The 13,663-nt window shown below is 54.7% G+C and overlaps 1 protein-coding gene across 3 annotated transcripts in view; it reads right to left on the bottom strand.

Annotated features, from left to right (window-relative positions):
- The window catches only part of ACSF3 (acyl-CoA synthetase family member 3), a 44,520-nt gene extending 31,638 nt beyond the window's left edge, over nucleotides 1-12,882 (bottom strand). For all 3 annotated transcript variants that reach the window (XM_006043130.3, XM_025268535.2, XR_006545973.1), the window contains exons 1-5: nucleotides 12,747-12,882; nucleotides 5,654-6,350; nucleotides 4,369-4,524; nucleotides 1,698-1,852; nucleotides 710-855 (exon numbers count right to left, since the gene is read on the bottom strand). In XM_006043130.3, the coding sequence (XP_006043192.1) occupies nucleotides 710-855; nucleotides 1,698-1,852; nucleotides 4,369-4,524; nucleotides 5,654-6,322 (1,126 nt within the window). In that variant the 5' untranslated portion in view covers nucleotides 6,323-6,350; nucleotides 12,747-12,882. The remainder of the gene's footprint in view (nucleotides 1-709; nucleotides 856-1,697; nucleotides 1,853-4,368; nucleotides 4,525-5,653; nucleotides 6,351-12,746) is intronic.
- Between the last annotated feature and the right edge of the window lie 781 nt (nucleotides 12,883-13,663).

The raw sequence follows: 13,663 nt of genomic DNA, 5'->3' as shown, positions 1-13,663 counted from the left end.
TGACCACAAAATGGGGAGGCTCTTGAGGTGACTCAGAGTCATCTACCTGACAGTGATGGTGGACATACTGAGAACTCACAGACCACCCCCCAAGAAGGGTGCCTTTTACTGTCCATGCAAGACAAGTGAATGGACAGACAGAAGTACAGGCACAGAATCACCTTAGATTTATTTCTGAGACTCTTCTTGTGTTTTGGACAAACTGGAGGAGACAGACCACGAGGGCTGGAAAAGAGCCCAGAACAGAACAGGCTCATGTCTCAGGCCTCGGACTCTGCCCTCAGGTTCCCTCTCAGGGATCCAAGACCTGAAGGCTGTTTGTGTGGAATGCCCTAGAGAAGGAGGGACAGGAAGACCAAAGGGCAGGAGGCCTCCCAGAGCAGCAGGCCATCCAGAGGCACGCAGGTCACCAAGCACAGGTGGGGGCCCTTCCTCCCTTGCCCCCCACACCCGCCATCTCCTCTGTTGTCATTGCCCTTGTGTGGCTCAGGGCACCTGGATGGGAGGCTCTGGGCCACAGGTGACCTGGTCTGGAGGAAGCAGCACCCAGCCTGGGGGTGCTCTACCAAGCACATGGCTTCCAGGTCACGTGGAATCCAGGGTCACCTGGGAAGGCTCCCCTTACCCAACAGGGCAGCATCACCTATAGACTGGTCCACCCGAGGACCCAGAGCAGAGGGAGGACACAGCTGGTGGGCGCTGCTCATACCTGGCAGGCGAGCTGTGGTCAGGGGGTTGGACAGGGCCATGCCAATCTCCGTCATCCCGTACCTCTCCAGCAGAGTGTGGCCGGTGATGCCCTTCCATTTCTCCAGCACCGGCAGGGGCAGCGCAGCAGAGCCCGAGACCATCAACCTGCCCAGCACAACACAGGCACCTCAGTCTCTCAGGAGCACACGGCTGCTTCAGCACAGTGACAAGCACGCCATCCTTGTCCTGGGGGCCCCAGAGCAGTGCCTCCTGGGAGGGTGGCACCCTCACAGAGGGCTCCAGTTCCACCAAGCATCTTACAGAAGAGGAGCAGAGAGCGGTTAAACGGGAGCAGAGGCCCAGATCAGATATTCATCTTGGGCAGTCGGGAACTCTCTCCAGGAAACCCTTCCTAAGCTTCTGGTAAGGACCAGGAATCAGATGCACAGAGGGTGCGAAGTTTATGGCTGTTCGGGCTCTCGTTGCACATGTCTGTGCATCTTTCGTTGCACAGACCTGTAAAGGCCTGCCAAACTAGTCACTTCCGTACCTGCACTCTCAGGTGAACCGAGCAACTACAAACGGAGAGTTGCCATGGTCTGCAGACTCGTGGGAACATGGAGACCAAATGCGCCACCGAAGGGGCCAAAGAGCTAGCAAGTCCGTTAGGAAGGGTGTCTGCGTGGGCGTTGGGGGGCTGCTAAGAACCTGCAGATGTGGGCTCAGATAGGACACTCTCACCCTCATCCTTCAGACTCCACTGGAAGACGGGTGGGCAGACAGAGATAGATGGACAGAGGGACCCAGAGACAGAACAGACACATGGATGCAGAACCCAGGCAGCTGTTCTGGGAATACAGGTGTGTTGAGAGAAACATAGAGACACATTTTAAAGTACAAAGAACACAGTGCTTCCTAAAACTTAGTAGAACTGACTCACTAAAAGTGAGTTACATTTGCTGATCTTTAGGACTTTCCAGATGGGAAGGTGGACTATATTCACTGACCTGATTTTTTCTTCACAAACTGCACGCACAAAATCCTGGACATGAGGCTGGGTAAAATGCTTGTCATAATAATCCATCAACTTGCTGTAGATGGTAGGCACTGCCATAAATACATTAATCCGGGGAGCTTCAGAACTTAAGAACTTCTCCCAAACCTAAAGAGAAGAGGATGCAGACAGCAAAAAGACTAGAAGACACACCTGCACAGACAGGCGTGTGGGCCTTCACTTCCAGGAATAGTGCTCTCAGCAGAGGACCCCCTTCTCTCAAGTGTCAGAGGGTCTCACTTTCACAGGGTGACAGACGCTCCTAGCCTCGTGGAGTCACTGTGCAGGGGACCCTGGCGTCTGGTCTGAGGAGGAAGAGGATGGTGGGGGGAGGGGATGGATCCTGACTCAGGGACTGGCCTCAGATCCACCATCAGGGGAGAAGTGGCACCTCAGACTTTTCCAGCCATGCAGATGGGCATGGATGCAGCCGGGCAAGGGGCCATGCAGGCTGGAGCGCAGCACAGACCACGCACGACGGGGGCAGAGAGTGGTGCTGTTGTATCTGAAGAAGTCACGTCAATTTTGTATTTTACTCTCTTTAACAGATGTTTCTTGTTTTAATATAGAAAGGCTTCGAGTTTTTCAGCTCACGCTGACAAAGTGCTCGCGTGTGCTCACCCTCATCTCCATGGAGCCACTGCACCAGTACGTGGTCAGGGCGGGACGGGTTCAGCACACCCCACACAGATAGCCTCGCCCACAGGCAGCCCCCGCCCCGGCTCCTAATCAGATGCTAGTAACTAGTTCCTCACCTGAGCTACTCCACAGGAAAGGCGTGCCTCTGTAGGGAGAAAACTGTATGGTTCTTTTACAGACAACCCCGCCCCATTATAAAGCCTGTATGAAAAGAAGAAAAGTCAACAGGAGCAGAGCCTCAGAATACACATGGTGAAATTATGGCAAGGAGTATAAATTCTTTGACAGGTTCAGAAATTTGGAGAAGATGAATGAATTGGGGGATGATCAAGGATTTCCTCAGAGAAGTAGAAATACAAGAGAACCATTACAAGCTGGAAAGTACATTACGTGAAACTAGGAATTCACTGCAAACACTTAACAGACTAGACACAGCAGAGAAAAGACAGAAGTCAGGCACAAGTCAATGGAAATGATCCAAACAGAAATACACATAGGAGAGAAGAGGAAAAAGAAGAGTGTCACCATGTGTAGGCCGAGACGACACAGCATGACACGTCAGGAGGGACGGAGTGCTCGGTCAGTAGAGATGTGTCCACGTCCATGGATGGGAAGACCCAGTGTTGCTAAGACAGCAGTTCTCCCCAAACCCCAGCACACTCTGTTTTGCAGAAATCAACAGGCTGACCCTACAATTTACAGGAAAAGGTAGAGGACTCGGAGGAGTCAAAACAAATGTGAAAAGGAGGGAGGAAAGTGGAGAATGACCCCAAACTGACTCCAGAGCGCTACATTCAACAGCATGTGACGCTGGTGTAAGGTCAGATACACAGACCACTGGAGCAGACGAGACTCCAGAAACAATCGACACAATGATGGCCAATTAATCTGTGACAGGGGCACCAGATCACTCCAGTAGGACAATCTTTCCAACCAACAGTGCAGAGACAACTGAATATCCATGTCCAAAAAGAGGAATTCTAGACCCATTTCTCACCATACCTAAGAATTAATCCAAAGTGGGTCAGAGACCTAAACGTATCAGCTAAAACCATAAAACTTCAAGGAAAAAACATAGGAGAAAATCTTCATGACTTCTGGTTAGGTGAAGATTTCTTAGGTATGGCAGCAAAAACATGATCTAAGAAATGAAAAAAACTGATAAAATGAATTTCATCAAAAAAATTAAAAGCATGTGTGCTTCAAAAGATGTCATTAAGAAAATGAGAAGACAAATCAAAATGGGAGAAAATACCTGCAAACCATCTGTGTGATGAGGAACTAGCATCAAGAATAAACAAACTTAAGTCAAACAACCTGACTAAAATGGGCAAAACATCTGAATAGAAAGCTCACCAAAGAAGATACACAGATGCAAATAAGACCACCAGAAAATGCGCACTCTCCTCGATCATCAGGGAAATGCCAACTTAAACCACAGTGCGATAACGAATGCTGGTGAGAATGGGGGAGCTGGAGTCCTCTTGCAGTGTTGGTGAGAATGTGAACACCACCGCCACTCTGGGAGACAGTTTGGCATCACACCTCTAGAAGCAGAAGGGACCACGAAACATACCAGACGACACCATGGGGACCAGACGCTGGGTGGGCCCGATGCAACCACATGGTTCTTACGGGAGGCGGGCAGCGGGAGGTCTGACCACAGAAGGGACGGCGGCCACGAGGACACAGAAGCGGAGGCTCGAGTGATGCAGGTGCCTCCCCATCTGGGAGAGGCAGAAGCAGATCCTGCTGAGGCCTCTAGACAGAATCAGGCCCGGGACACCTGGACCCCAGCTCCGTGAGACCCTTCTGGACGTGGACTTCCAGAACTGACAGAATAATTGTGCTGCCTGAAGCCCTGACTCGGGATCCCTGGCTCCAACAGCAACAGGAAACTCCGTGTTGGGTGCCTGCGCACCCCCAGGAGGTGCCAGGCCCATAGGGGCCCAGGCGGCAACACTGAGAGCTCATCCCCAACTTACCAACTGAGCACTGAACTCGGGTAGCATCACACAGGTGGCCCCTACCCAGAGAGGGCACAGCAGCTTGTTGACCACGCCGTGGACGTGGTGCAGCGGGAGGACATGGAGGATCACGTCATCCTTTGTCCAGGCCCACTTGTGGACCAGCCCCGTCACCTGCAGGACAACAGCACAGCCTCAGGGCAGGACAGCTGGACTCCCTAGCCAAGGTGGGGGGGCGGGAGGGTGGCAGGAGGAGGGGGAGGGGAGGGGCGGGCGGGGGATGGGGAGACCCGCTGACCTGCCCTTGACGCATCCCGGGGAGCTGATAATGAAATGACCTGGGGCTGTCTGTCCAGCCACCAGCCCTTCTGTTGGAGAGCAGGGCTGCATGCAGTCAGGGGCTTCAGCCAGTTTAAAAGGACCTTAGATTTGGGGTCCCAAGGCCTCTGCAGACTCTGGGCAGCTCTCCCCCAAGGTGGTCAGAGAATCTACATGTGCTTCCTGTAGATTCAAGCCCAGGCTTGAATCCAGCTGCCAGTCTGACCCTGCTGACTCCAGCACCTCTTTCTCCCCAGCTCCACCAAAAACTCCCAAGTCACTGCCGAGACCGTCCTCATGTGTGCCACGGTGACTGCCACCCCCCAGAAATACTGGCCCAGAGATGGCCTCTCCTGGGAGACAGAGACAGTCTATAATCTCACTTGGCCTGCAGCCAGCCCGACTCGGTTCACGCTGACTTACGGACTGAATTAGCCAAATCTCTGGCCTCCCTCTGGTGGGTCTGAACTTCTGTTTCCCACTCCTGCTGTACACGCACATACTTTTTGGAAGCAAGAAGAGTATAAACTACAGATGAATAAAGCAGCTGCGGAGCTTTACAAAGATGGTAACTAAGTATGCAGAGTAATACCTGAGCCGTGCCTCGCACCTCCTGCTCTCTTGCTTCCCAAAGAAGCCGCGCTTCCAGGTGCTGAGGGCACCGTCCTGGTACTCACTTGCAGCTGGTTTCTTTGAAAACCTTCCCCCAGGTACAGTGGCCCATCCTGTACTGGAGGAGCCTGGGGGGGCCCATAACCCTGGCACCTTGGCACAGCGCCCCTACACAGCCAGTGGGGCTGGTGGTCCCACGGCCCTGGCCCTACATCTCTGGGTGTTTCCAGCAGGGTGGGGGTGATGGTGAGAGCTGTCACGGGCCTGTGAAGAGAAGGCCACCAGGAAGTCACCTGTCTGGCCATGGCTGTTGCAGGGACTGACCACAGGGACCCAGCTCACCCCTCTCGAAGGTGGTGGCCAGGTCACTCACCACGGCCCTGATGTTGTCGTGGGTGCTCAGGACGCCCTTGGGCCTCCCCGTGGTCCCACTGGTGTAGATGATCATGGCACCCCGGTCTCTCCAGTTCCGCTCCAGCACCAGGCCCTCTTCAGGGTCCTTGGCCACCCCATGGTAGACTGTGGGCGGGAGAGGCAGGAGCGGGACTCCGAGCTTCTGGGCCACCGGGCTTAGAAGCTCCACGTACTCCGGGCCAGCAAGGACCACGGAGCTGCCCGAGTCCTGGATGAAGTACTCCAGCTGGGCCCGGGGGTGCTTCCTGTAGAGGGGGACAGCCACACCGCCGCTCATCCACGCGGCCCACTGCGCCACCACAAAGGAGACGTCGTTGGAGCACAGGAGGGAGACCCGCTCCTCCTGGAGGTCCCCGTCGGCACGCGCGCGGAGCTGGCAGATCTCCCGGGATAGGCGGAGGCTGCGCGAGTAGAGGTCCTTATACGTGTGGCGGCCATGCTGGTCGACGAGGGCGAGCCTGTCCCCAAAGGCTGGGGCGCGGCTGAAGACCGGGGCACTGCAGTCTGAGTGTGCGGCCGGGGCCGAGTGCAGGAGGCCACTTGCTCCACGTGTCCAGGGGGCCAGCCGGCGGGAAGCCACAGCCCAGGCTAGGCGCCGGAGAGCCATCCCCACGTGTGGCAATGGCATCGCGGCAGCAGACACCAGCTGGTGGTACCTGGGAGGGAAAAGAAGGCACTGAGGTCACAGCCTGCCCTGGCCTGACTCCCATGGTGGCCAGGAAAGGCGGCCTCACCTCCAGTCGGGGGTCGTCCCAAGACAGGAAACACTAACGCCCTCTCAATGGATGCCTTTGGAACTTAAATGGCTTTTTATTTAATCTCATTATGTTAAGGATTTTAAAAACACAAGATTCTAAAACAATGAACTAAACTAGGTAAGTCACGGAGAAACAGAACCCAACTACTTACGTCATTTCACAACATGAACATGGAGACTGGGGATGCACAGGAGGGCTGACTGTGAGGTTACTTGGATTTCCAGCTGTGTGGGGTTGGTGCCTTAACCCCCTACCCCAGCCCCCAAACTGTGCTCCCTCGCCCTCAGCAGGGGCCTGGAGGCTCCAGCGAGCCGGATACAGACACAGGGCTCACTTCTGCTCCGGACACTCGCCCCGCTGAGGTCACCCAGGAACTTGTCTAAAGCAGAGCAGACCCTCAGAGGCAGCATGCTCACAGTCTGTGCATCTGTTCTTTAAGCTAGAAGAGAACTCCCTCCTTCTCCCCCACAACCTGATGACGAAACAATGACCAACACAGCCAGAAGGAGGGCCGTAACCCGCCACACGCACCTGGAATTCGTCAGACTGCTTGAGAGGACGAAGCCTGGGGAAGGGCCAGCCTGACTCGGAGCCCTGCCCTAGGACCCCACCCACCCTGGGTGGCCAGGGACCAGGGCACACCCTCTCCACGCCTCCCCGCAACTGGAGCAGTCAGGAACCCGCCTGCCACCCGGTACCACTGAAGATGGTTCCCTCCCAGCACCAGGGCGGCCTGCGAGGTCCACAGACCACTGCCTGCCCTGTCTCAAGGCCCACCTCTGCTCCACCTCAGTGCTCTTGGCCAGAGCAGCGCCCCTGACCAGGAGATGATGGGTAGACCAGCTTTCCGAGTTGTTCCCAAAGGATTTTTAAAAATATTTATTTAATTGGCTGCAGTGGGTGTTAGTTGCAGCATGTAGGATCTAGTTCCCTGATCAGGGATTGAACCCAGGCCTCCTGCACTGGGAGTGGAGTCTTAGCCACTGGACCACGAGGGAAGTCCTCCTAGAGAATTTTTAACAAGTGTTATTTGACAGCGATACTACACTTAATATAACATGATGTGTTTTCATCTTCAACTGCCTTGTTCAGTAAACAGGGCAACCTTTGGTAACCCTATCTCACCCATGAGAAAATTCCAAGTCGGCCTGCTCCTAAATCAGAGCCCAGAGTCCAGCCAGAGCCTTTCACCCCCAGCCATCGTTCCCCATCAGCCACCATGCCAGGTCCCACATCTTCCTCGCCCATGAGAGCTCAAGGAAATGGCCTGATCCTGGCTGCACTGTGGGGGGAAGCATCTCTCCATGCTCGAGGGACAGAGGACAGGCGCAGGGACCCCAGGGGGCTCTTCTGAATGTCAGAGGCTAAAATGAGCAGGTGGCCCCTCACCCACGGCTCAGTGGTTTGCCCCCTACCCCAGCCCACTCCTCCCTGCCCTGGATTCAGTTCAGTCACTAACTTGCTCTAGGGGAAAGAGAATATGTTGTGTTTGTTATACCATACCAGTTTTGCCCTCTGTTTTTCATTTAAAAAAAGATTACACACAGCACTTTATAATTACCTAACAAAACAAACACAGCCCCCAGCAGTAAAGGCCTGTCCTGAGCCCCTCCCTGTGCAGCCTGCTGGCCACCTGCTCCCCGTAGCAGGGGCTCCTGACACAAGGCCTGCCAGCCTCCAGGCCCAGCAGGCAGAAGCCTGGAACGGGGGAGACGCCTGCCCGGCCCAGCAGCTGCTCCGGAAGGCTCCAGGCCTCCACCACCATGGCCCCTCCAGGGCACGTGGCCCACGTCCCTTTCAGAGGCAGCGACCAAAAGCCAGAGTGTCTTATGGCTTACCCTCTATGCAGGGTTCAGAGGTGGGCTCATAGCCGTTCACACCTCTGGATTTTTGTTACCATAAAGAAATATGACAAGTTCTAAGAACACAGCTCAGCTGGACCAGAGAAAAAAAGAAATGTGATGAATATGTGGGACGTGACAGTTTCAGAGAGAAAGTGAGCCACTGAAAAGCAAACCAGGGGTTCAGTGCTTCCCCTTCTCACTTCTAGCAAATCCTTCTCTATTTGCTTTAAGGGCAGAGAAACGAAAACAAAGGGAAACCGTAAACAGAAAACGTACCGCCTGTTTCTGGGTTACGGCCCGAGGCCTGACTTTTGCTGGCGACAATGCAAGAGAGATGCTCAGGGATGCCTGCTGAAGTGGCAGCATTTCTGGGGTGCAGAGGAGCAGACAGACGGACGGGCAGGAGTGGCCACTGCTCCCGCCCATCTACCTCCCAGGCCTCACGGGGCGTCACAGGCAGTGTGACACGGCCGCCAGCGAGACCACTGGAGCGGCCTTCCTCTAACACCACAAGGGGCCGGGGGCGAGCCGTCTGCCTGCCCCCTCTGGGGAATCAGGGGCTGCACCACCCTAGCGAAAAGCTGGGGTTCTAGGACTTAAACTGGAAAAAACAGGGCTGAACCCCACTTTCCCTGCCCACCCCCCCACCCCGGCCAGGGCAGGAGGGCTAGCTGACTTCTGACTGCACATGGGTCAGGCAGGAACAGATGCAGTGAGCCGGTGGTCAGAGCAGTGCCTCCAAGGAAGACAGAGAGGTGAAGCCACCTGGCCAGGGCCACAGAGGAGCAGGAAAAGCAGCTCCCAGACCCAGGCCCGGCTGGCCCGCAGGCCCTGACCACTCTGCAACACCATGAGTGGTGAGAAAGGCCTTGGGCGAGGAAGGTCAAGACCATGCTGCGAGCTGCCCCAAGAGACACCGCACGTTAACTGGCCGGCACCCCAGCCTAGTGAGGCTTGGGGCCTCGGCTCAGCCATCTGAGTGGACATCAATAGTCCCTTCAAGATGAAACACGAACACAGGAAATGCAGGCCCTCTGTTCCTACGGCTGCTTTTCAAATGTGTCTTAAGGAAATAATCAGCGACATACGTGAAGGTTCACCATGGGTCTTCACTGCAGCATTATTTCTGATACTGAAAAACTGGGGCTGACCTGGGTGATCCGGAAGATCTGAGGGGAGCAGGGCACACACACGTGTGTGGGGCTGGGCCACAGCCTGACCACACAGCCCCCTCAGTGAGGCCCAGGGGAGGGACATCCCACCCAGGGATGCGAAGGTGAGCCCCAGGTGGCAGGTGGCTTTTGTTTTCTTATTCGTGCTTCTCCACTCTCTGCAGTTTTTATGCAATGAGCACGTATGACTTTTGTGATCAGATTTTAAAAGTCTAGCTGTTGTTCAGTCTCTCAGTCATGTCCGACTCTTTGCGACCTTATGAACTGCAACACTCCAGGCTTCTCTGTCCTTCACCATCTCCCAGAGCTTGCTCAAACTCATGTCCATCAAGTCGGTGATGCCATCCAACCATCTTGTCCTCTGTCATCCCCTTCTCCTCCTGCCTTCAATCTTTCCCAGCATTAGGGGCTTCAGCTCTTCGCATCAGGTGGCCAAAGTATTGGAGCTTCAGCTTCAGCATTAGTCTGTCCAATGAATATTCAGGTCTGATTTCCCTTAGGATGGACTGGTTGGATCTCCTTGCTGTCCAAGGGACTCTCAAGAGTCTTCTCCAATGCCACAGTTCAAAAGCATCAATTCTTCAGCACTCAGCCTTCTTTATGGTCCAACTCTCACATTCATACGTGACTACTGGAAAAACCATAGCTTTGACTATATGCACCTTTGGTGGCAAGGTAATGTTTCTGCTTTTTAATAAACTGTCTAGGTTTATCATAGCTTTTCTTCCAAGGAGCAAGCATCTTTTAATTTCATGGCTGCAGTCACCATCTGCAGTGATTTTGGAGCCCAAGAAAATAAAAATTTAGTAAATGATGCTTATATTTTAAAATGTAGCTATTTCAACCCCAGCACAAACATTTTGATACAGAAAAGAAACAGGAAAATATTAAAATTATGTGTTCTGGATGGTGTATCTACAGGGTGTTTGTAATTGTCAATAACTCTTCAATTTTTCAAAATGACAGAAGCAAATAAAAATGAGACAATGGCCTTCTTCTCTTAATTAAAGCTAGCAGTTCACGGAAGTCTCACGTGGAGAATAAAGAAGTCAGTTACCAAGTCGGTTGGAAGGCTGCTACACTGGCGCTCAGAACACCGCCAGGCGGTGTCCAGCAGCAGTGACCTGACCCCAGTGCCAGGGCTGGGAGGTGGCGAGGCAGGCTGGCTCCATGTGGAGACGGGTGATCCGTGGCATAGGGGGGCAGGTGGCTGGAGCTGGGGAGACAGGGAACCTGTCACATCAGCCTTCAGGGAAGAAAGCTGGGGGGACGTTTAGCTGTGGTCACCCGGCAGTGTCTGTGAAGCAGAGGCTGAGAAGGGCCCCTCCTGCTCACCCTTGAGCCTCACAACAACAGTGACTTTCAAATGGGTAAATACGGCCCAAGTGGCCTCCACAGAGGCTGCACTAACTTATTCTCCAGCCAAATGTGTGGGAACAGGGGTCACCCCTTCAGAACAGCTTCATGTGCTCTTGAAGCCACTCATCTTCCAGTCATTCAACAGAGCTAAAACCTCCAAGGTCATAGTGGTGGTTTAGTTGATAAGTTGTGCCCGACTCTTGCAACCCCATGGACTATAGCCTGCCAGGCTCTTCTGTCCATGGTCACAAACATGTCCAAGGTCATGGGGAGCAGCAAAAAGCATCAGGTCAGGGTAGAGGACTGTGTCCTGAGCAGGTCCAGGTCCAGGCAGACCAGCAGCCTCAGGAAGAGCCTTGCCTCCTAACCACAGGTGTGCTTGGTTACGGGCTGCCCTCACCCACCGTGGTACACACTGGAGTGATGCTGCCACCAAGTAAGTGCAACATGGCCATGAATTTTCCCTGTCTCAGTCAACCGACATCATGAGACCACTGTCACGGTGTGCAACAGGAAACGATCCCAGCCAAGAGCACGGAAACCTGAACTGTGGTGAGCCAGACGCCTGCTCCTGGGAAGGCCACCCTGCGTTCAGATTCCGCCAGGTGGCTGGAGCCCAGCAGAGACGTGGCAGAGGCCACTCGGTGCTCTGACCATCAGGTTCTTGGGTCAGAGCACTAAGGCGCACGGCCCTCTCAGGACACGAGCCTGACACCTGGAAGATGATAACATCTTTCATGTCCTAACCAGGGTGCACAGATTTTAGTCAAAACAGACCCAGACTGAAACATTCACTGGTTCTTTTGAGTTTTCCTCACCTGTCTGAGCCTTCAGTTCCTGTGAGAACCGACAGAGGGGGGAGGCAAGTGGACCAGCCATGCTCAGCACCTTGCTCACCACGGAGCCGTGTGACAAAAATTACACGATAAGAATGATACTTGCATTCAAATGAAGGCGGCTGGTTTCGAAATGAGTAAAATGGCACCTGATGGGTCAGAACCACCTTCCCCCCACCCTCCTGCCTGCTGTCTTGAGGCCTGGGTGGAAGTGTGGGGCAGGAGAGGGGACCACACTCTCCCTCTGGGGTGGAATACTTGTTTCAGCACGCCACCTGCGGTTTGGGAGCTGTTTTCAAAGTTACATTTTTAAGTAACAGACATTCACACTGTATTAAAAAAAAAAAAAAGGAAGAAAACAAATGCTTATACTCATATCCATATTTGGACATAAAATACCATTTTAAAGATGCCAGCTGGAGGTAAGAAGCTTATGACCCCTGGCCCGTGGTTTAATTTGTCTGCCTTGAAGAGTGGATCTTCTGCATGCTGCCCGGGCCCAGCAGGTGCTGAGAAAAGGTCTCTAGACTTGCTGGTCTGTTAAGTTTCACATCAGAACCGCCAGGGGCCCTCGGAAGCCCATTGTGGACCTGTGTGCTTCTGGGCTCAGCACCGGTGCTCCCTACCCACAAACGTCCCTGCCTAGGCCTCCAGACAAACATCGCCCCTCCCCGGGCTGGAAAGCTACAGACTTCCCAAACACGTGATTCCTCTTCCCACCTCTACGTTGTCATCCTTCCCCTTTTCGGTAAACTCCTAATCATCCTTGAGAGTCCCCCTCACTACCACCTCCTCTTTAGTGTAAAAGACTGTGGGGGGGTGCTTCGAGGAGGATTCCAGCGGCCAACGAGGAAGGAAATGGATCTACTTCCGTCAAAACAGATCAAGTTCCCCTCCAACGCTGGCTGAACTTGAACTCGACTCCCTTCCACACCACAGGGGCCTGGACGTCGTCTCAGCGCCGAGAAGGCCAGGCAGGGTCCCCACGTGACGCGGCCCTTGCGTGGGAGGGGGCGGGGCGGGACGGGATGCGGTGGGCGGGGTGAGGGGGTGAAGGGTGAGGGGTGAAGGGGCGGGCTCTACCTCCGCAGGCCGGGATCGCGCACCTCCTCCTAGCCGGGTCAAAACCGGAACAGGAACCGCGGTACTCGCACACCGCTCGTCCTGCACCCAAGCGCATTCCCCCAGTGCGACGGGGCGCGGCGGCGAGGGTTCCGGTCGCGAACGTTCCCCTCAGGGGGTCGGCGCCGCTCGCGGCCTCAAAGCGGGCTGGGAATCAGGCGCCGCAGGTGTGCTAACTCCCTGTGGGGCGGAGCTGGGCACGAAGTCCACTTGACCGAAACGTGAGACTTCTCCTAAGTAACAAATCAATAAACACGCACTCTGTGGGGCTGCAGACACACGGTTAGAGCCGGCGCGCTTCCCGGCCTCCTCCCCCGGCGCCGCGGGCCGGGGCGGGCCGATCCAGGGCTTGGCCGCTGCACCCTCGGGGTCGTGAATCCCCGGGGGCTGAAGACGGGAGCCTGAGGGAAGAGAGGCTGGGAATCTCCCAGGAGCAGCAGAACGACTGCGATGGAGAGGAAAAATGACAAGATCCCCGGGCCTCCGAGCGGTCCAGTAAGAAAAGTCTAATAGTTTCAGGAAGGGACCTCAGACAAGACAAAGGAGGAAGAATTTCTTCACCGAAGAAATTCAAGAAAATCAGCAGAACCTCCTGGTGGGAGTGAGTGGCAGTAGACCCACAGCCCTTGGGCGAACAACGGGGCTGTTTCCGAGCCTGGGGGTGGGAACGATCCTAACCGCCCACTTGACTTGATAGCCATGTGGACGTGGCCCCACCTGAACTTGGGATCTTCCTTGCTCTGACCTGAATGTCTGTGCCCGAACAAATTCGTGTGTTGAAGCTCGGACCCCTCAATGTGATGGTGTCAGGAAGGGGGGGACCTTCAGGGAAGTGATTAGGTCATTAGGGCAGGGGTTCCATGAATGGGATCAGTGTT

The sequence above is a fragment of the Bubalus bubalis genome, chromosome 18, assembly GCF_019923935.1.
Source record: "Bubalus bubalis isolate 160015118507 breed Murrah chromosome 18, NDDB_SH_1, whole genome shotgun sequence".
NCBI classification, from domain to species: Eukaryota; Metazoa; Chordata; class Mammalia; order Artiodactyla; family Bovidae; genus Bubalus; species Bubalus bubalis.
The sequence above is the reverse complement of the archived record's forward strand: the minus strand, read 5'-3'. Positions and strand labels throughout refer to the sequence as shown.